The 22,522-nt window shown below is 63.7% G+C and overlaps 1 protein-coding gene across 2 annotated transcripts in view; it reads right to left on the bottom strand.

Annotated features, from left to right (window-relative positions):
* The window catches only part of ARHGAP26 (Rho GTPase activating protein 26), a 132,054-nt gene extending 110,528 nt beyond the window's left edge, over positions 1-21,526 (bottom strand). The window contains exons 1-4 of one of the 2 annotated variants that reach the window (XM_035560602.2): positions 21,184-21,526; positions 3,106-3,201; positions 2,124-2,185; positions 1,580-1,651 (exon numbers count right to left, since the gene is read on the bottom strand). In XM_035560602.2, coding sequence (XP_035416495.1) covers positions 1,580-1,651; positions 2,124-2,185; positions 3,106-3,201; positions 21,184-21,337 — 384 coding nt within the window. In that variant the 5' untranslated portion in view covers positions 21,338-21,526. The remainder of the gene's footprint in view (positions 1-1,579; positions 1,652-2,123; positions 2,186-3,105; positions 3,202-21,183) is intronic. The other variant, XM_035560603.2, reaches the window with a different exon arrangement.
* Positions 21,527-22,522: the final 996 nt, after the last annotated feature.

Below are 22,522 nucleotides of genomic sequence, written 5' to 3' on the forward strand. Positions count from 1 at the left end.
TAGGCGAGGCCCCGCTGGGTGGCAGCGCAGCCAGGGAGGCGACCCCAGTGCCAGGGCTCTGCTCGCTTCCCATCCCCGGGCAGCAGCTCATCCCGTGTGTCATCAGCACGATGGCACCGTAACTCGGATGTTTGGGAAAGGCAGATGTCAGCCCAGCCTTGCCTTGTGCATCTCTGCAGCCCCGCAGAAGTCAGCCACCAGCCTGCAAACTTGGGAGCTTCCCGCAAACTTAACCCTCTGCTGGGAAAAGCCCGCGCGAGGCAAAGCAGCTGGGTTTATTTTAAGTTTGTTCTAAAACCCGATAGCAACCCTGCAGCCACACCCAGAGCAGACAGGCTTTGAAGAGCCCAAATTGGACGGCAAACGGAGGCAGCGGCCGCAGAGCAGCTCCCTCGCCCCGCGCCTGTTTCTCATTACCCACCAGGCTGGGCTCAGACGCACCGCCTGCTCCGCCGCGCTCCGACCCCGAACGCAGCGGCACCAGGAGACGGAGGAGAAACAAGGCTGAGGGTCAGGCCAAAAAAAGGGTGCTGTGCGAGGACATCCAGCCATGGGAGATTCAACCAGTGCCCCGAGGGCGGCTCGCACCGAGCAGAGCAGAGCCCGTGGGCTCCCTCCCCGACACCTCCACCCCGGCCGCGGGCCCAGCCCCGTCTCGCTGCCTCGAGATGCGGTGTGGCTGCTGCCGCCCGCACCAGCAGGATGAGCCCCACGGCAGCACAGCCTTGCTCCGGGCTGGTGTGCACGGGGACAGCCGTGTCCATGAGAGCCCCGGGGGCACCCCGCGGCACCCAACGCATGCAGCGCCCGCTTCTAAGGGCACCGGAGAGACATCGGGGCGGGCGACCCCAGTCTGTCTGGCCGAGGTACTGCTGCCAGCAGGGGAGAAGGGCTGTATCTGCAGAACCTGGCACGGTACGTTGGTAACTGGCTCGCTTCTGCGGGATCCCTTTTTGTAGTTTTTTTTTCCTTCTTTTTTTTTTCAGCTGCATAAACCAAGTCGGATCGGCCCTGGGACAAGGCACACCGCTGCCATGCAAACACTGCCCCAGCTCAGTGGCACGTGCTTCTTGCGGGCAGCAGCAGGTTGTTATAACAACAGCAGAGCCACAGGCAGTGTTTTTAATTCCAGAACAAAGGCAGGAAAGAAAGGCCGGCAGGGACAGACTGTCCCACATCAGCCTCAGACACACGGGTGTGTTCCCAGGTTCACCCGGGCTGCCAGAAGCCACCCGAGTCTGCAGCGTGCCAGGAACGAGGGAGCACGGAGCTGAAGGGTTTCAGACAACTGTGAGCTCATCTCACAGAATGCAAATTCTGGTTCGGAGGAAGAAAAAAAGTTCGCTGAAACTGGCACGTGATTTTTGGCCAACGGCTCACGTCAGTGCATTACTTGCCTGCAGGTGAACTGGGAAGCACCGAGGCACTTTATTAGGAGCTGGGCTGTCCCCGTCCCCTCCCACAGCCGGGGCCAGCAGGGCCCGTCCCTGTGGCACACCAGGGCCCTTGGCACCGAGCAGCCCCGAGCCCTGCCTCTGAGCCACAGACAAGGCCGTGACTCGATGCAGAAGTAACCCACCTTAGCGGCACCAATCTGCTCCTTGCGAAACTTCTCCAGCGGCGTGATCAGCACCTCGCTGGCATTCTCGATCTGCCAGACACACACAGGGAAAAGTCACCTCACCTCCCCTAGAGCCCCACCTGAGTGCACCGTGCGCCCAGGCACCGTGTGTCCAGCTCAGCCCCCGTGCCCCTCGACACCCCTGTTCCTTCCCTGCGGGCACACCTCCGCTGGGGTCTGCTGTGCCAAGGACCCTCTCCTGCAAACCCCCGTGCCTCCTCCTCCTCCTCCTGCACATCCGACTGGGCTCCAGGAGGGAGGCTGAGCGGCTTGCCCCAAACCTGCTCTTCACCCCAGTGCACCCTGCGATGTTTCCAGAAGCTGACAGCGCCCTCCCTCTGCTCGCCCCAGCAGTGCCATGGGTGAGGGAAGGGGCCTGGAGCCCGCTGTGCCCTCAGCACCGCCGCACACACATTGCCACGGACGTCACACCGTTGACCGGAGCTGAAACCTCCCGGCAGCAGCGGTGCCACCGCCAGGGCTCCCCCTCTCGGGGCCGTACCATGCGCATCCGCTCGTCCTCCAGGTTCCGCAGCACCGTGGCGAACTCCTGCAGGGACTTGGCTGCAACGGACACACCAACAGGTTCAGCATTTAACAGCGCTTTTTTTTTTTTTTTTTTTTTTTTTTTTAACTCCGAGCATCCGAGTAGCCATAGCAACACATTTCCAGTGCTCGCCGCCTCCCAGGCTGGCTCTGGCTGCCCACCAGCTCCGTGGCAGCACGAACCCTGCCGTGCTGGCTGCTGCGGGGACCTGGGAGCAAGGGCCTGCCCTCAAACCTTGGGGGAAATAACGCCCAAAGCAGCTATCAGCCTGGGGATGCCTTCCCAGCGAGCGCACTGCATTCACTTGACACCCAGCCCTGCCTGGATGAGAAAGCTCTTTGCGCTTAGACTGGGAACAAATAAGCAAGCAAATCAGGACTAAAGCTCACTCGCTCTGCTGGCTGCACACTACACGCACAATAAGCTCTAGGAAGTCCAGCCTGGGCAGACACGGGGTAACATGGAGCGCAGGGGATGAAGTTGCCCCGTGCTCGGCCCAGCCCAGGCTGCGCAGCATCACCCGCCCTCGGCTGCTCACACGCGGCCGTGCAGGGGGTGCAGCCACAGAGGCAGGCTGCTGCTCCTCTCCTGCAGATCGCAGCCCCCGGCAGGATCTCTGGCCGTGATATCTCCAGATCCCTGCCCTCAAACGGGAAAGGGCAAAGGGCTGGATAATCTAAATGGTTTCAGATACTGGCAATCTTCCTCCTTTCTGATCTGGTAGGGGCAGACTTCAGCCAAGCAGCAGCAGCTGTTCTCCTCGTGAAGACTTTGTGGAAGTTGAACTAGGAGAAATGCATCGTTTCCACAGAGCAGGGGATAGCCCAGCTGGAATTCCGGCTCCCTTGGTGTCCTCATGTGTTCCCACCCCGTGCGCTGCTCAGCCCGGGGGTCTGGAGCGGGCCCAGGCTCCCCCCGCAGCAGCGCCCGCTCTCACCTATGCAGATCTCGTCGTCCGTCTCAGCGTCGCCGATGCAGCGGAATTTAAACTCATTGAGGGAGTCGGCGAACTTGCGCTTGGCTGACGACAGATCTGCCGAGAGACAGCGGGGAGAGGGGAAACGTGGGCGTCAGCCGGGGAACAAGCCCACCGACGGCATGACGGGTGGGCACGGGGTCCCAGCCAGCAACCCCCAGGAGGACCCACTGGAGGGGGCCCCTTCCTCCCCTGCACACCCCAGGGATGGGCACTGGGGTCCCGGCCAGCACCCCCAAACACGCCACGGGAGAGGCAGCCTCAGCTTCTTGCCGTGACAGCCTCGGGGGGGCCCCGAGCCCAGCGCCCTGGGGCGAACACGGCGGGTGACAGCCCACGGCACGGCCGGGCACCGCTGCCAATGTGGGCACAGCCCCGCTGCCCCCAGGCCCTGTTTGTGGGCGTCCCAGCAGAGGTTGATTGCTTTACGAGTCACAGACTCTCTCCGAGAGCTGAATCCTATTAAGTTATTACTTCACTGACCTGAGCAGATCCAGGATTGGCTTTCCGAACCGGCCCCGTAGCCCTGCACATGCCCCCGGGCACCGCAAGGCTGCCAGCTCGGCGGGGAGCTCGAACTGCAGCAACGCGGGGCCTCTGGGCACGCAGGCGGCACTAGGATCCTGTCCTGCTAAATCCCCTGTGCATCGCTGCACCCAGCGTCCCCAAAATTCAGTGAGCTTTTCCCTTTCCGAACAGCGGTGGCAAACGTGCGTGCACATAAAGACCGCGTCCCCCTCTCAGGCACCCACTGCCAGAAGAGAACCGAAGACGAACTGGAGCATTTTGCTCTCCCTGGGCGATAAGGGACTTTAAAGCTTTCTCCTAGCATTAAAGCTGCTCTCCCAGTGTCTGCTCGTATCCCTGGGGCTAATCCTGCCCACCTCGCAGTCCACGAGCAAAGCTGCGCCCAGCTGCCGTCACACAACTCCTGAGGCAGCCGGAAAACCGTGAAATGCCGGCAGGGAGAGGGCCGGGCGGCAGCAGGGGCTCGGCTGCTCGGGGACCCCCAGGAGTTACTGAGGGCAGCACCGGCACGGCCCCCCCGCGCCTCTCCTCACGCCCTCGGCAGCTCGGAGGCTTCAACCCAGCCCCCAGGAGCCCCGCAGCCTCCTGCCTCCTCTGGAATGGAAACGGAGAGGACGTTAATGAGAAGATGACGTTAATGACTTGAGGAGCCACTTCCTCCCCGCCAGCTCCGCGCTGACCCCGGGCCACCCGGCCAGGCTCACGGACACCCGGCCCCGGGGGCTGCCGTCCCCTCGCTCCCACTGCTGCCTGGGGCAGGGGCACACCAAGCGTGATGGCCCACAGCACGTATAAATAGAGAGGGGAGAGGCTGAAGGAGAAGGAGATAACTCCCAGCGTGGCGGCGATAAAGGGAAATCGCTCCCAGCTGCTCGCTGAGTGACACAACCAACTCACGGGGTGCTGCAGCAGCTAAAATTAGCGGCAGGCTGGGCCAGAAAAGCAGATGGGCAGCGCAGGGGGGCCCAGTCCCCGTTAGCCCACCAGCATCCTCGCATCCCACTGCACGTCAGCGTTTTAGGGAACCCCCTCCGGCAGGAGGACAAGCCCTAAGTGCACTGCGAGGGACGGCGTGTGGGGAAGGGCAGGGCAGGGCGAGCAGGGTGCTCGCCCCTCGGCAGAGCTCGCTGACAGACGCTCGCCTCCCCCCGGGCTGCGGGCGAACAAACAAAATCCTGCGAAGGCTCGGGAGAAACTTCTGCTTCCCCTCGTGCGCGAGCGAAACCACGCAGCTCCCCACGCGCATGAGTCAAACCCGCGCTGCACGAGTTCTGCTTCCAGCTTCTGGCTGGCTTCACCAACCAGCCACGAAATCGGGCAAAACCACCACAAAGCCGGAAAAATCCTGCTGCCCGCCCGAGCAACGCGGCTGGCCTGGGGCCTGGGCACCACTAGGTGGTGGTCCTGGCACGGCCGGGGCCGTGCGGCTGCTCGGGGCTGTTCCCCACCAGCTCTGGAAGCCGCGTGGTGGCCGAGTGCCCGCGGGGCCTCCTGGCAGCCCGGCCAGGAGCTGTGCACGCTGCAGAGCCCCCGGGCTGCCCGTGGCCACGGGAACCAGCCGTGCCTCCGCGCCCCGACACTACCTGTGTCTGGGAAGGGGGAGACACCCCCGGGCTGAGCGGCGCTGACCCCAAATCCCTCTCACCTGCAGGCAACTGGTGCAGCCGGGGCTCGCTGCCCTCCCCTCCCGCGCCAGGCAGGGGAGGCGCCTGCATGCCGATGCGGGTCAGTGCGCTCACTCACGCGTCGTGCTAAAACACTGGCTAAGTCTGCAGTCACCGGGTTTCCGTGCTGTTCCTGCCTGTCCTCCCCTCTGCTCTGGCGAGGGGCAGCTCCTGCCCCACGCTCTCCCCCACCTGCTGCGTTCCCCCTCTCCATTCCCACCCGGTGCTGCAGGCGGTGCCGTGCTGTGCCCCGAGGCGCCCCGCTCCCCGCACCCGTTTCAGGAGGAGGATCCCTTTCGGAAAGTCAATCTGACAGAAAGCAGGCACGAGCACGGCATGCCAGAGGTCCAGCTGCGTAACCACGGCAACGAGCAATCTAAATAAAATGCCCTTTTAAAAGTGATGTATGGGCTCGTTACTGCAATATAGGGTTACCAGCTCAAACGTTTACGGGAACAGCTACAGTAGCGCTCCCCTTCCTGAGAACTCTGCCCTTCCTGGAGGAGGGTTACGACTCGGACAGGGTGCCAAAAGGGAGAAAGCTGCAGGCAGCTGGGGACGAGGGACGTGAAAGGAGCGGGCAGTGACACCGCCACGCACCCCGCTTGCTGGGCAGGGCGTGAGAGCAGCGGTGAGCTCCAGTGATGGGTTGAGAGCCCGCGGGTACCAGGAGCTACACGTGGGGCCCGCAGCCCCCGGCAGGGCGCCCAGCGGGGAGGCTGACCCACAGCCACCGCTCCCCAGCAGCCCCATGCGCGGCTCACATGCTGCTCCGAGTCCCTTGCGTAACCTCGAGCTGAACCGCAGCCAGGTCCCGGCGGCGTCCACCCGTGGTGCGAGCGCCCCTGAGCTGCCTTTGTGCCCGGGTCCCACCGGCAAGGCTGCTGACACCCTTCGAGGCAAACCTGCACAGGTCAGGTAACGAACAGCAGAGCTCGCACCTCTGTCCGCACAGCCTCACAGCTCCAGGACCCGGGCTCCTTCCAACATTCACAGGGACCGAGAGGACAGCAGCCCACAGCCCCTCTCCTGCCTGGGGTCCCCGCGCCCCTCACGCCCACTCGCCCTGTTCAGCCCTCCCCAGTGTCACCTCCCGGCCCTCAGCACTCAGCTGCATCATCCTTCTGGGAAGCAGCTTCTGTAACCGCAAAGGGACTGAAGTGTTTGGTTTTTAAGTAAAAAGCCCTTCCCAAAGACATTTGGAAACGCTGCAGAAGGCCGGCCCTACAACGAAGGCGCTTTGATTTCGTAACCCCGTCCGTGCGCACCCTCCCGGTGCGAGGAAAGCCCCGTCCTGTGCACAGCTCCACTGCTCCGTGCCCTGCAAACCCACTACCCGCCGGCACGTCTCCCTTGGGGCAGCGGGGTGTCACCACGGGGGCACCGCAGGCAGGTGAAGGGACAGACCAAAGGTGCCAAGGGAAATTCGGGGTTATCGGGCGGATCTCGCTGCACAGGGCACGGGGACGCGGGAGGCCGGCCGCAAGCTACGCCGCAGGTTCAGCGCCTGTCCCTCCTGAAACACTCTGTTCTCACCCAGAGTGGTGTTTCTACACTTCCTGTGAAGAAAATTGCTTAATAACCTATATTTAAAGCCGAATTGGACACAACAGGAACCGCGATGCCTGCCCCTTCCTTCCCCCGCGGCAGGGAGCAGCGGGCTCGTCCGGCCGGGCCAGGCAGCCCCTCGCATGGTCGGCAGGAGGGACGGGAGGGTCCCCGGCAGCACTGGAGCTGCTTTCAGCACCCCTGCCCTCTGCCCTGCTGTCACTGCGACGAGGAGCATCCCTCAGCCCGCTGTGTGCATCCCTTGCCCCATGGCACAGGGGCACTGCGTGTCTGCTCCCCCGCGTCCAGCCCGCTCGCTGGCGTCGCAGCGCTCGCTTCTGACAGCCCCAAAGAGCGCACGCCATCAGCTCCCCCCTCGCTGACACATCCCTTACAGCTTCTCAGAAATAAAAGGAAGTTGCATCTGCTTTACGATCCACCTTCTGGTTATCGTTTAAAAACCGCCTGGGCACAAGCCCCACGCAGGCACCCCTGTGAAAGCCGGGGGTCCGCGTGTTTTGGGGCTGCCCCTAACGGCCCTAGAGGAGGAGAGGGCTGAGGGGAGGCGTGCGGCTCAAAGCTAAAGGTGGGCTGACCCTCCTAACAGCCCCTTTCTGCAGCCACCGGCTCTGGCTCAGCTGTTTAAGCCGTGTGGAGGCCCCGCTGCAGCCCTCGGCCTCTGCAGCCCTTCCCTCTGCTCGGGGACCATGCGAGCAGAGCAGCTGGGACACGTAACGGGAGAGCCCAGGACGGGCTTCTTGGAACATCTCAAGAGCAATTCTCTTGGCAAGGAGACTGAAGGCATCACCAGAAAATGACCCCACGCTAACTCGGAACCAGAAGGCAGAGCAGAAAGCGCAGCCGTACGCTCACAGGGGGGTACTGCAGAAGCACAAGGTCTCATCGCCACCGAGCGACGCCTGCTCGGGCTACGGGGAGAGAAGCCCCCGGCCTGGGGGGCTCGCCGAGCCGGGCCCCACGCAGCCGTCCCCCACAATTAGCCCCGACTCATTTAATAAACAACTCATGTGCCGGGCGGCTGGGGCTAATCAGTGGTGTAGTGCAGGCCTACAGCTGCCGGCAGGCCCTGCCCAGGGTTCAGCACCAGAGGGAGAATAAAAAAAAACACAAGGAGAGAGGCGACCCCGGGGCTGGCGGCAGAAGGGAACTCGGTGCAGGAGGTGACCGTGCCGTGCGTGTGTCTGTCTGTGTGTGTGTGTCTGTCTGTGTGTCTGTGCCCAGCAGCCCAGCCCCGAACAGCAGCGCCTTAAAGAAGCTGTGCTACGTTTGCAGCTCAGAGAAGAAAATCCCCTCGCAGGCCAGCTCGCTGCATTTCACTTCCTTAAAAACACCCGCGCAGAACATCCTCTTAAGGAAGACCTGAAGCAAGACAACGGAGCAAAGCAGAGCGACGACCAGCACGTGCCCGGGAGGCCAGGCACGGAGCCCTGGCTTTATTCACACCCCCTGCAACCATCCTGAAGAGAAAGTTCCCCAAATACGTACACGACCTGTCCGCAACGCAGCGGTTCAGCAGAGCCCACCGGTGTCCCCATGGGCCACAGCCCCTCGGTGCCCAGACCCCCATCCCGAGAGCGGAGACGTGGGAAGTTTGAACGTGCAAACCCCCAAAAAAACCAAGTGGCCTGTCCACGACAGCACGAAGGTTTCAGACCGAGGAGCTGCCGCAGCTCCCGCTCAGCCTTTGCTGTAACCAGCCGAGCACACTGCGCTGCTCTCCAGCCCATGCATCATCATATGCCTCGCTTCACACACTCAAAGTGGATTCATACGGCAAAATGTTTGCCAGAAGGACAGAGAATCCATTGTGGGATGAATGGGACTATTGACTGGGCTCAAATAGCAGATCAGATTTGAGTAACACACTGAAGACATGAATTATTTTCATGGTATTTTAAGAGATAAAAGTTCTGCGCTTCGTGAAAAACAAAGTCAGTCTTTGGCAGGCCTGCCTGGTTACACAGCTAAAATTATTCTCCGCTCCCCACCGAGCCAGCACCCCGGCCACGTCATCGCCCACCCCCAAATCACTAATGCTGCTCGCTGCTGTGGGAGCGCTGCCAGGCCAGGATGTTTTGCAAAGAGACGCCTGATGAACGGCACCGAAGATCCAAGAGAAATGAAGCCAGGAGGACGTCAGGTCTCCTGGAAATGCTGCCGGAGCTCCAGGAAGGTGAAGGAGGTTTCCTTGGAGCGCTGGGGACAGCAGGTCCTGGGCTGCCGTGGGACGTGGAGCCCCGCTGGAAGCTGAGGGAAGGGGGAAGCGAGCCTCTGCCTTTTCTTCCGAGTTAGCAGAAAGCGAGAGATGCAGACGGAGGAAAGCCCCTCGTGGGCCCTGCAAGGACAGCTCACGTCCCCACCACGGAAGGAAGCGAAGCACAGCACTGGGGGCTCTTCCTCAGCGCTCGTCAGCCGGTCCCCAGGCGCCCCGTGGAAGCGTCGCCGTGCCGCTTCCCTTGGTTCACGCACAGCTCGCTGCTCTGCTATTCCCAGCTGCCGCCTCCTGGGTTGAGGAAACTGATCATTAGTTGGAGCCCTCTTCCTCTTGCCCCAAAGTATCTGTGCTTTTTCTGAACTGCACCAGCCCGAACCTTCTGCAGTTTCGGGGCATTTTGGTCTGGTCTAGACCCTGTGCTCGCCAGGCTCCGGGCACGAATCTCACCACAGCTCTCCACCCTTCCTGTTCAGCTTTTCTTAGCACTTGTCCATGCACTTCCTATTACAACGAAATCATAGCAGCAGCTCTGGTGGCACAGATTTTGTCCCACGGTGGCCGAGGCGCATCAGAGCTGCACAGCACTGCAGGGAAACCGAGACGCCCGGGGTGGTCGCTGAGCTGGTCCCCGGGGGCCCGGCGTAAAGGGGCATTGCTCCGAGGTTTCCATCCATGGGGAAATTTACCTCTCAGAAGTCTTCAATAATCCCTTCATGAAAATACATTTTAACACTTCGCATCATCTGGGATCTCTTTGGAAGTTACTCCTGGTATGCAAACTGCACTTGTCAAGATGATCCTCGCCGCCGAGCTGCCAAAGCCTGGTGGCTGGGGAGGGGGGCACAGCTCCGCACAGCCCAGGAGCTTCAGGGCCGAGCAGCCCCGGGCTCTATAAACCACAGGGGATTTTCCAATGCAAACCGTTCAGCACTAAACACCGCGTTTAGGGCGCAGCGCAGCTCAGCCCTACCCCGGCTCTGCGTTAAGGTTATGTAGGGGGGAACCGAGGCACCTAACGGGCTGCACGAGCACCCAGCTCAGAGGCCCGGGAGCAGAAAGGACAGAGGTGACGCGGGGCAGGGGTGAAGGAAAGCGATAGAAGACCAGACGGCTTGAGCAACGCTGGAGCAGGCTGCGAGAGCTGCGTGCTGCCACCAGGCAGAGCGCTGCCAGCCGCCTCCTGACGGTCAGCTCGGGGAAGCCGCACGCAAATCCCACGGAAGAAGCGAAGCAAATGGCCCCAAAGGGCTCCCTGCTCCGACAGAGCCTTGCAGGCCGACACCTCCGGCTGCAGGCAGGCAGGCACACACTGGGCACGTCCCCCCGCTCCCGAGGGGCTCCAGCGCTCGCAGCCCCCAGGACGCTCTGTGGGCACCCAGAAGGAGAAGGGGCTCGAAGCCGGGTACCGACACTGCGACATCCTGGGGCTGGGCGGCACCGTGATGGGAACCGAAACGCCGGGTGGGTCTCCACGAGGAGGGGACGAGCGCGGCCACCAACACCACGGGCAGAAGCATGACCCACGCACCCGCCGGTGTTGTGCTCTGCGAAAACAGCCCGGTGCTCCTGCTGCGTGTGGGACGGGGCGGCCGCACGGGGACCCCCCAGCAGAGCCGTCCCGGGGGTGCACGCGGGGGCTGGCGCCCACAAAGTGCCGGGGTCGCGCAGGGTGCCTTGCCTCCCCGGCCACCGCACGGCTCGCGTGCTTAGCGGTGAAACCAAACAAAACACATTGCTCTGCTTCCCCACCCAGCTACCACGTCTGGCACTTTTCCCCGTGTTTATTTTCGTTCACATCCTGGTGTTGTTTTATAGCAGAACTCCCCCCAGGCCCCTCCTAACCCACAATCCCATCGGTAAGGGGCTGCTGGCAGCGAGGCGAGAGCGGGGCTGAGCCCGCCGGGCTCCGAGGGGACCGAGCACAGGTTGGGGCAGAGGAGGGCTGGGAAGAAAACCAAACGTAAGCGTCCGACGCACCCGGCACAGGGGGAGGATACGTCAAAACGGCAAAGGCGGGTGACAGCTCAAGTGCCTGGAGAATTCAGGGGAGAGGCAGGGAAATGGAAAGCTACCGCCCCGGCTGGCACGCCCCGAGGCAGCCACCCGACAGACCCTGCAGGCTGCCGGAGCGCCCGTGGGGAACAGCACAGGGCTAACGGCACCAGCAGGGTCAGCAAAGGCACTCGGGAACGGCGCTGCTGCGAGGACGGCAATGCGGACAGACGGAGCGGCCATCGTGTCGTTCACGCTTGCCATTTGTAAGCCCGAAACTATGAAAGTCATTTCAAGCTCGTGCCGGCAGCGGGGGTTTTGAGTGCTGCATCTCCCCCTGCCCACGGGATGCCCGTGCCCTGCTGCCCCCCTCGCCCGCAGCCACCCGCCAGCCCTCTCCACCGGCTTTCCCCAGGTACGCCGTGGGCGAGCAGAGAGTCTCCGTGCCCCGATGTGCAGCAGGGGCCCCGTGCAGCCCCAGCCTGCTGACACTGCCCACGGCACAGGCCCCCCAGGAGCACGGAAAAGCTCCGCCGCTGCCCCGGGCACAAGCGCTGATCCTCGGGGGCGCGCACCCAGCAGTGCCGTGCACAACGCCGTCGGATGGGTCACAAAAAAGCGCCCAGCGTGCGGGCAGCAGCCGCACCGAGCCTCTCCCCCGTCCCTTCCGAGGCTGGAGGAGAGCAGCCGTGTCCCCAGCCGCCGCAGCGCCTGCTTTGGGCCTCTGAGCTCCTCCGTAATTGCAATTCCTCCTCCGAGCCCTTTCTGTTTCTCTCCTCTGCTGAAAACCTGGAAGGACGACCTACAGAAGCAGTGCAGGTTACTTTACCCTCGTTGCCATAATAATTCATTGACTGGAGCCTGGAATCGCATTTCATTAGAATAAAATGCTCTGTCTGAGACAGTTAATCAATTTAGAGGACACTAATCCAAAAGAAATATGCTCCTGACCAAGTTAATAACCATCAGCAGCGCAGACGGCCGAGCGGGGCAGCCCGCACACCGTGCTGGCAGTGTCCCCACGCGGGGGGACAGCCCCTTGTCACAGCCCCCGACCAGACACCATGTGTGAACACCACGCGCAAGAGCAGATTACCCCAGGCAGTAGCCACGCATTTGGATTAGTTTGTTATTAAATCTAATTAGTTAATGGCTAGCCCAGCAGGGAGCCTGCTCCATTTCTCAGCAGGCAGGTGCCAAAACACTGGGGGTGCCTCGGGGCGGGGGAAGCGGTCTGAGCCCCTCTGGTGACACCCAGGAGCTGTCACCCTCCGCGGTGGCACAGCCCCACAACAGCAGGTGACGCGGATGAAGATCTCACCTCCAAGGAAGCAGCTCTCAGGGGCACATTTGGGAAAAATACATGAAAAAAAAAAAAGAACTGAGCCACACATAAAGGAAAAGCGCTCTGCTGGCTGTGGGATGACCTGAGGAATGGGGCAGCAGCCCAGCTTTTGAACCCGGGACCCCCACACTGCCCGAGGCCGGGGCCGGGTCCCAGCAGAGCGGGTTGAGCCCCACGCCCCCATCCAGCAGCTCCGCAGCAGCCTCCTTCCCCTTCCTCCCCAAGAGCCTGCGGAAATCCTTTCGCCTCCGCTGCTCCTCCACCAAAGAGCAAAAAATCCCACCGTGCTCACGGAAATGTCACCGACGAATGAGTCAATTTTTCCCTGCTTCGACAGGGGAAAAAAAAAAAAAAAAGTAAGAAATAAACCGAGTGCCTGCAGAGGCACGGGCGTGAGGAGCGGCGCAGGAGGGAGCTGGGGTGACCGCGACGCCCGGGGCACTGCCACCAGCACCAGCCCCAAAGCGCCGGGGCCAGGGGTGGAAAGGGCTGGAGATGCCACGCGGTGGGGAGACGCCCCCCATCTCTCAGGGACAAACCCCGGAGCCTCTGGGTCGGGAAGCAGCGACCCAGCACAGCAGCACTTGCGGTCCCGGCCCTTCTGCCCCCGGATTTTGGGAGAAGTGGAAGAGCCGCGCTCCGCCCGCCGCCCAGCGCACGCGGGGCGAAGCGGTGCCGGCCGCAGAGGGAACGCAGGCGACGCCACGCAGCGCCTGTTGTGCGCTGGGTTATTTTTTCTAAAGCATTGCTAAGCAACCAGCATCCGACGAGGGCACCGTTCTGGCCAGACACCGGTTCTGCTACAAAAAAGCAGTGAACGGAAACCTTCATTATTTCGAGTGCCACCGTAAAGGCACGCCCCAGCTGGCTCGCCAGGTAACCCCGCGGGCACAGAGCCCCCCTTCCGCCTCCCCCGGGTCCCGCAGCAGGGTCGGGAGCCGCTAAAGAGATCCAAGCACGTGGGTGTGCACCCAGACGCCCACCACCCAGCACACGGGTGCGGTGGGGGACAGCGCGGGGCCACCAAGCGCCAGCCCCGGGGCCAGCAGAGAGGCCCCACAGTTCCCGCTGCGGCACCGACTGCGTGCAAGCGAGCGCTGCAGCTCCTGTCCCCGGAAAAAAAAAAAAAAGTTCGTGTTTTCCAACAGTTTTATGAGCTATTTATTGCCTGCCTGTAGATAAGCAGTCTGTATCTTTTGAAAATAGATTCTTCTGCGCTGCAGCCCGGAACAAAGGCAGCATTTTTGTCTTTAGGAGAATTGCGGAGCCGGGCCGGAGGGGAGGCGTGGGGCAGCACGCACCGAGCTGTCACCGTGTCCCCAGCTGGAAGGGGCGCGGGGACACGCGGCAGGGCCCGGGGGCAGCGTGGCCACCACGGCCTCCCCGCGAGCTCCAGCAAAACGCCTCCTCTCCAGCCTGAACCAGAGTTAATCAAAAACACCAGGAGATTAAAACAAGCAAAGCGACCGCACGGCAGAGCTGCCGCACGAGCTGGCTAAGCCCCGGCGAGCGCCGCGTGCCCGAGCGGCAGCGCGCGGAGGAAGCGACATCTGCGGCCCCTTCCTGAGCGCTCCCGCGCCGCCGGCCCCGGCCCACGTGCGGCGCAGCCTCGCCGCCGCTCCGCACGCAGGGACCATCTGGCTCGGAGGCTCGTGTGCTGCGCGTAAACCCAGGCAGAGGCGAGCCTGGCACTAACACACGGCCCCTTCCCGCGCTGCGCCGCGCTCAGCGCCCCGCAGTGTCCCAGCGGGCACGCAGCCCGGCCAGCACCGCGACCTGCGGCCCCGGTGAGCGCCTCGGAGAAATCGGGATGGGAACGGCAGCTCTGTTCCTCCACGCGCACCAAAGCCATCCAGGCTTCGAAGAGCCCGGGCGGTGCCCCAGGAGCACGCGCCCGCAGCGGGCACGGGGCCGCCGGGACGGAGCAATGAAGACGAGCAGGCGGGAGCAGGCTCACGGCGCGGGGGGAGCGTGCCGGGAGAAGGGACGCAAACATCCCCGCTCTGCTGGAGCGGCCGCGCCGTGACAGCTCGCTCACACGCGCGGAGGAGAAGGGAGATGATTCACGCGGAGCAGCAGTGAAGCGAACAAGCTGTGCGGAGCTGAGTACAAGCTCCCCCTCGCTTTCTCTCCACTCCCCACCCACACCGGGTCACGCTAAATCTATTTATCACGCCGCATATGAAGCTGGCTCGTTTGGTTGTGCTTAAAATTGACACATCAGAAAAAAAAAAGAAAGAAAGAAAGGAAGAAAGAAAGAAAGCGGCGATGAATACCTGGCACGGCACATCCTCCTGCTGGGTGAGCTGCTGGAAGGTGCCAAAAGGAAGCTGAAGGGTTGCCCAAAACGCTCCGAACCAGAAGAACCACAGCTCGGGCTCCGTAACATCACCTTTGCCGCACCTCGTGCAGGCCAGCTGCTTCGGGAGCCCCTCGCTGACCCATCTGCTCGGGCAGAGCAGCGCTGGTGGAGGGACGTGAGCCCGGACACCACAGCCTGTGCACTCAAAAAGCCCGGGGCGGGCAAGGGAGCAGCGCAGAGCCCAGACCTGGGGCTGGGGCAGGCACCGCTCCTCTCATTGCGGGGAGAAGCCCATGAGGGCTGGCTGCAGGAGCAGAGGGACGCGCGGGTCACCTCTCTGCCCTCGCAGGGGGAGCCCCAGCGATGCCTCAGCCCCACCAGCCTGGATGGGACCTCGGCATCGCCGTGCCGGGTGCCCAGCTGCCACTGCTCCATCCACCTGGACGGAGGGACGAGCCCCGATGGGGTGAGGGGTTTCTCCAGACGAGCAGCAGGTGCTGGCACTGCACTCCGTCCTTATCTCGCTCGTGCCGGGGCGCTGCCGCTGCCTGCGACTGGCGATGCGGTGCAGGGAGGAGCCGCAGCTCCCACCCGGCTCGGTGCAGCCCGCAGAGCTGCTGGAGCCCCGGCACCACCAAGGAAAGAGCATTTCCTTGCACAAGTCTTGAATGTCATCATCGGTTGATGCCCCCAAAACCACAAACCCCCCCGCTGCCCCCAGCATGCGGGTGAACACCGTGCTCACACCGCCTGGCTCCGCGGGGCTGCTGGTCCTGCTGGCACGCCAGCGCAGCCACGGCCCTGCCGAAACTGCCGTGGAGCCAAGTGCACTGCCAGCGTAGCCAGCAGGTGCCTGGTGCTGCAGGAAGACCAGGCAGCCCACCCAGCGCCCCTCCAGGAGAGGTCCCCTCCGCGCCCACCCTGTGTTGAGCCACCCCCTGCTTACATTTTCCTCCTCAAAGCACAAGCGCGCGCTTCCTTGCTATGCCGGCTCTGGCAGCGCAGTCAGGATCGTTTCAAAGCAGCTCGTTACTCCCCGACACATCCCTGCCATCCCTCAAGGGCTGGTTTTAACCTCTCGTTTTGACCCCCCTGCTTACAGCACACCTCGCCGCGCCAGCGCCACGCATGGGGACAGCCACTTGTCCCGACAGCGTCACCGCAGCACTGCGTCGGGACGCGCGCCTCCGGGTCAAAGCTCTACATGAGCAAGAGCTCTGTTAATGAGCTGCCTCCCTGCAGGATGTAAAAGGCATCGTCACAAACGCAAACTGTCCTGCTCGTCCAAAGCCTTCTGCTCTGCAGCTTCCTCGTCTGGCGCGGATGTGGGGCCGGATCCGGCCACCCCCCAGCGCAGCAATTCCTGCTGCTAACCTCCACTGGGGAGGCAGAGGAGGAGCCTTTAAGCTGTGCTGGAAATAAAGCAGAGTATCATTGTTATTTGTGCTGCACCTCATTTGAATAAAATTCCAGACAAGCTATTAAACGCGTGGCTCCACAAGCCGCGCAGGTCATGCAAAGGAGGCAGGAGCGCTCCGGCCCAGGTGCCGCCAGCAGGGCGGCTCCCGCAGCACAAACCTCCCCTGCAGCCCGCGGAAAGGACGGGCAGGTGGAAAATCCTTCCTGACACGGCGGAGCCCCGAGGCCGAGGCCGGCTGCAAAACTGCACCTTCGCCGGACAAACGAAGCAGAAAAATCACAGCAACTCATCTCAGAAAAAAAAAAAAAAAAGTCCTGCGTTTTGCCGCTCGGATCGGTGCCGTGCCTGGCTGGCAGAGGCAAGGAGCAGGGAGGCAGCGGGGAAGCCTCGCAGTGCCCCACGCCCGCTCCTTCCCGCAGGCTGCACGGGGACACGGCGGTGGGGAGCGGAGGAGGCAGCAGAGCAGAAAACCCAGGTTTTAAGCCCTGAACCGTGCCCGGTTCCCTCCTGGCCGCGGGCAGGGGCTGTGACGCAGCGAGGTGGGGATAACGTTCGCCTCCCAGCTCGCGCAGGACTTCTGCAGATTAGGTAACTGGGACAGCCACGAGCTTCCCAGTGCACGAAGGTGTCACCGACGATCAGCACATAACCAGAGATGCCCGCTCGAGCTGCTGGGGGATCTCCCTGCAGGTTCCGACCTGGGCAAACCCAGGCTGCCGCGCGTTGGGGTGGGCGGCAGGAAACCCGCAGAGCAGGGAACCCACAGCAGCGCCCCAGCAAGATCTAGGGGAAGCAGCCAGACTTAGAAGCACGAGACCCCATCCATCACCTGCTGCAATTAGACTGAAACAGGAATCGAGCGCCTAACAGAGCTTGAGCATCAGGGCAGGAGAATCTGCAGGCGGGGTAAAAGCAGCAGCTCCCCTGGGTCTGGGCGCTGCGGCACGGCACGGGGCGAGCTCTCGCAGCACAGCCCCAGTCCCTCCAGGAGCACCCGGGGGGGGGGGGGCAGGAAGGAGCTGGGGCCCCCCCAGCAGCTGAAGGTGCAGTTGGGCTCCGTGTAGATGACCCTGCCGCCGGGCCGGGCCTCCAGCTGCCAGCACCGCGTCTCAGCACCGCGTCCCAGCACCGCTCCCCAGGGCACGGCCGGAGCAGACCCGACTCGAACAGCCGCAGCTGCCCCAGCGGGGGGATTTGTTTCCAGCCTCCAGAAAGCACAGCGCTCCTTCTCCTTCAAATCCAAATACCAGAGGTAACGCCGCCTCCCAGCCACCAGCGCATCCCTCGCCACTACTGCTGCCACCTGCAAACATACGGGCTGGTGCTGGCAAGGTCGGTCTGACTCCCTGCGTCTCATCCCTCCTCGCAGCCTGCACGTAGGAGGGAGGCTTGGGTCGTTACTGCTTCCTCCAGAGCCGAGTCGGGTAAAAGGGATGAAAACCATCAAGGGGGGGGTTGGGTTTCCTCCCCCAAAATTTGCCCACATCCACCACAGGGGCCTCTACCCCAGGAGCGGAGCAGCCCCAGCCCCAGCCCTTCTGCCAGCACGCCCGAGGGCTTCTGCCCGGGAGAGGTGGAACGAGGGCATCCAGGGCACACCTCCGCTCGCTCCCTGGCTGTGTCACGCTTACAGCCCAAAATTAAAGGGTCCTGGCCAGCCAACTTCACCCCCGTGTACGCCCTCAACAGCAAGGTTTTTAGACCTGGGTTTCACACACGGGCACGCGGCCGCCCAGCACTGCACACAGGAGATGGAGACCATCGCGCCCAGCTCCTGCGCTGGGGAGACAACAGGAACCCGTGGGGAAAATGCCTCGCTCGTACATCTGCCAGGGGCTGGGGGCTGAAGGGGGGCTCTGCAGAGCCACTAGCACACGGCAGCAAGGCTGGCTGCTCGGGGAACAAAGCTCGCTGGAGCGAAAGGCAGCTGAAAGTACTGCTCGGAGTCTTTTCAGGCATTTCCTTATTCCCAGAATAAGCCTTGTTTATACCAAAAGGGAATTAATCGCTCAGGTTAAATAATGGAAAAAAGTTTCACTTTTGCTTCTAGGCAAGCTTCAGACCGGGGCACCAGCTCCAGTTACAGCATGGCAGCACCCCCGTTGAGGAGCACACCGCTGCAGAGGAGGAGCACGATCACCGGCACGCGCACCTGACAAGGGCTGGATTTTGGGGAGAGGCTGCTGAGAAACGCAACCAAACCCGCACGGCACCGGATCCCAGCACGCACAGCCCGCAGCCGAAGCTCTCCGTGCCGATGAGGAGGAGGAACGCAGCCACCCGTTTTGATTTGTAGGCTGCGTGCCGGCGGTGGAAAGGGACTCGTCCCAGGCTGCTTAAAAACACCGAGGGCAGAGCGCAGAGGGCAGGCTTTGCCCCAGCTCCGCGCCAAGCCCCGTCCCCCCCTGCGATGGCGAGGCCCCAGCTCCGCGCCACCAGGAGAAAGCCCCGAGGCCGGGCCCCGCCGCCAGGCAGGGACCAGTTCGGTGGCTTCAAACGAGTGCTTGGGAGCAGGCGGAACAGAGCAGACCAACAAACGCAGCACCCAGGTGGCTCGGCACGGGGCTGCCCTCCCCGGCACCGCGGCACGGCCTTGTCCCCAACCCACACACGGTGCCCGAGGAGGGGACGAGCCCGCAACACCTCTGGGCCTCCCGGGTGCCGTGCAGGGGGCCCGAAATGCACCCAACCAGCCCAGAAACCCAGGGTCAGGCACAGGGATGGCCACGGCCCAGGCTGCGACCGGCCCCTTCCCTTCCCTCAGCCCCCATCTTCCCTGTGCACAAACACCGCCCGCGTGGGGCCGAGCTCACCAAGGCCCCGGGGGCAGCGGGGCTGGGGGCGACGCTGGCACCGTGGGCACGGCCCCTGCCCACCCACAGGGGACACGAAGGGGTAAAAAAAACAACCCCGGTAACGTCGGTCACCACGGCTCCCGTGCCGGGGACCAAGTCCCCCAGCGTGCGGGCTGCCAGGCCATCATCTGTGTCTCACTTCAGGTCTCCTCCGCATTTGCAAAACTTTGTGAATAATTTACGTGTGGCGTGCAGGGGAGAAAGAGGGACGCGTTCCGCTGAAAACCAGGTCGCTCTCGCTGCCAGCGAGCAGGAAAGGGAGACAATAGGAACAGGGACAGATGCTCCCTGGGAAAAGCAGCGTTACATCCTTGTAATCACTCACACTCCGGAGGTGCCCTAGACATCACAGGATATTTAACAGGACCAGCCCACCAGCAAACGAGGTTTGTCTTCAACCTCCTGGATTCTTTTTTTTACATGAAGTTAAGAAACGCTACGACTCGGTATCATCCTGTCCTACACCTTCACAAAGGGCGAAACCAGGGTAACCGCACACCAGCCTCTCCACAAAATCCACGCGGGGACCTCCCGACACGCACTGGAGCCAGTTCCGTGGGCCCCGACACGCAGCAGCAGCAGGCCGCTGCACCCAGCACGGTGCTGGTGGGGGCTCTGCCAGGCGCTGGGGAAGGAGCCCCCTCCTCACCGCGTACCTCGGCACCGATCCTGCCCCCGCCGCCCCTCCCCGCCACACAGTCACGCTTCCCTCACACCCAGCGCCCGTCTCGAGACAAAGAGGATGTGAAACGCTCACGAAAGCACAAGAGGAAGGAAAATGCGAGAGGACACTGCCAAGACCTCAAGAAGTTTCGGTTTCACGCTGACGCCCTCTGCTAGGAGCCCAGCCGCCGGCCAAGCCCCTCACCCCGGGAGGGGAGCGCGGCCACGCTGGGGCTTTGGGGGACCCGAGCCCTGCACGCCCTCGGCGGTGACACCCACAGAAGGAGCCCCAGACACTGCCGACAGCCAGGCTGAGGAGCACGAGCCGCTTGGAGACACCGACCAAGGGCTTGGGAGGAGGGGCACCCATCTGTCACCGGCACCGGCTGGAGCTCCCGGCGAGCCGCGGCACCTCGAGAGCCATGCAGGGAGATGCTGAGATGGAGCCGCCAGCCCTGCCAGCTCCACCCACGTCCAGCCGAGCGCCCCGAGAGGTGACAGCCCCGCAGCTCGGCAGGGCTTCACACCTCCTCTGCCTCCACGGAAGGAAGCGGTGACCGAGGCTGACGCAGCACGTGGCTGGTGGCCGCCGCACGGGTAACCCACAGGGCAAGAGCCTGCCCAGGGCTCAAGTCCCGAAGCCGTGGGCATCGCCGCTGGCCCGCGGCAGCACAGCTGGACGAGGTGCTCCGAAACCGGAGCCAGGCCTGGGACCAACACTGCCGTGCCCTGCCAGGGCAGCACGGGCCCCGTCACCGGCTCCTTGGCGGCCTCGCAGCCCTTTGCGGGAGCTGGCATTTAACGCGGAGATGGATTTAACCTGGAGATGCGTTCACGGAACCGCAGAACCGCTCGGGTTGGAAAAGACCTCGAAGATCGTCAAAGCCCCGCCGAGCCCACCGACTGCACCCCGCAGAGGCTGCAGCGCGGCCCCGCACACCGCCGGCTCCCCGGCACGCCGGTGCAGGCAGCGAGCTGAGCCAGCCAGTGGGCGAGCGCGGGGAAAAGGGGAGAGGAGAAGGGGAGAGGAGGCGGCAGCGCAGCCCGCCTGGGGGCACCTGCCGCGGGGAGCCCACCCAACCCACAGCGGGGCAGGGCAGGGCGGCACCGCCAGGACCCCGCGGCAGCTTCTAGGATGCGCTGCCCACGAAGGGCAGGGCAGCGGCGCGCTGCTTCTTCCAGAACGAAGCGAACGCGACCACCGGCCACGATCCCAGCCCCGCAGCGCCCCGAGCCTTTGTTCGCCCCGAAGGCGGTGGGGGCACAGCGCGGTGCGGGGCCGCGCCTGTGCTGGGGGTCCCCGGGGGCTGCTCCCCCGGGGTCTCCCCGCCGCGAGCAGCCGGGCTCAGCCCCCGTTACCCCGCGGGCCGGTCCCCGGCGGCGGGGACGGAGGCGGGGGGCCGCGGGGCAGGGCCGGGGGACGGTGTGTGGGGGGGGGGTGGGGGGGGTGGGGGTGCCGCGGGGCCCGCCCCCGGCCCGCACTCACTCTTGAGGGCGGCGACGAGCGACTTGGCGTCCTTGATGAGCTCCTTGATGAACTTGTTGGTCTTCTCCAGCTCGGCCTCGTGCGAGCGGAGCCGCTCCCGGAACTGCGGGCTGTCCAGGCAGCACTCGCTGAACTCCAGCGCCGGCAGCCCCATGATGCCGGCGCTGCGGCGCGAGCCGACGGAAATCAATTAAAAAAAAAAAAAAAAAAAACAAACAAAAACCACAACAACAACGGATTACCCCCAGATTTTAACGGGGGCTGCAACGAGGGGCTCCGAGCCCGCCGCTCCGGGCAGGGGGCGCCGCCGCGGGGCCGGGCCGGGCCGGGCCGGGCCGAGACTGCGGGTCCCGGTGCGGGTCCCGGTGCGGGCGCGGTGCCGGTGCCGCTCCGTGGCCGCCGCCCGGGCAGGGCTCGCGGCTCCCGGCGCCGCCTCCCCCCTCCGCCGCCGCCGCCACCGGCCCGCGCCGCGCCGCGCCCCCACCCGGCCACGCCCCCCGCGCCGCGCCCGCAGCCAATCAGCGGCCGCGCGGCTGGGACACGCCCTCTGCGGCCGCGGCTCCGCCTCCGCCGCCCGCGGAGCCGCTCGGGGGCGGGGCGGGGCGCTCGGGCTCCTCCCACGGGCTCGGGCCCCGCCCCCTGCCCGCCGGCACGAGGATGGGCGCGAGGGCGGGGCGGGCTGGGCGGTAATTAGCTGGGGGCCGTGCCTCGGTAATTAGCTGGGGCTGCCCGGCGGTAATTAGCTGATACGGCCCCGGGGAAGCACGGGGCGTGAGCGCTGGGATCCTGCTTCTTGACCCTGCGCCGCACAGACCCCAGCAGCACGCGCCTTGGGGTTGTCCTTCTGCAAATGTCCTCCTACATCACCCCAACTGGCTTTTTTTTTTTTATTATTTTATTATTTAATTATTTTTTCTATTTTTCGTAGCACAAGCTTGTTCCAGCACCCGCCACTAATACAGGAGGACGGTAACTGGGTTTGTAGGGCGCTGCCTTAGGGGATTGCAGTACCTGGAATTCTCCCACCCCCCCCGCAGAGCCGCAGGAGCAGCGAGCTCCGGCTGCGCAGACACACGAAATCCCTCACACTATGGACTAGAGCAGAGGCAGCGATTAGCGCGCCAGACCGACGCTGCGTCTCCCCTTTTCCTGCTTACGCAGCGTTCCCAGGCTCCGAGCATTGTGCCTGAGCCGCTGTGCGGGTGCAGAGCAGGGCAGCGGGGGGAGCAGCCGCGGGCATAACCCCGCCAAGTCCTGCTGCGACTGCATCCAAGCTGTAAGAGAACACCGCCAAAGGAGAAAGGAAAAAAGCAGCAGCAAACTTCCACATCCTCCTCCC

This window comes from Cygnus atratus, chromosome 14 (genome assembly GCF_013377495.2).
Source record: "Cygnus atratus isolate AKBS03 ecotype Queensland, Australia chromosome 14, CAtr_DNAZoo_HiC_assembly, whole genome shotgun sequence".
NCBI lineage: Eukaryota > Metazoa > Chordata > Aves > Anseriformes > Anatidae > Cygnus > Cygnus atratus.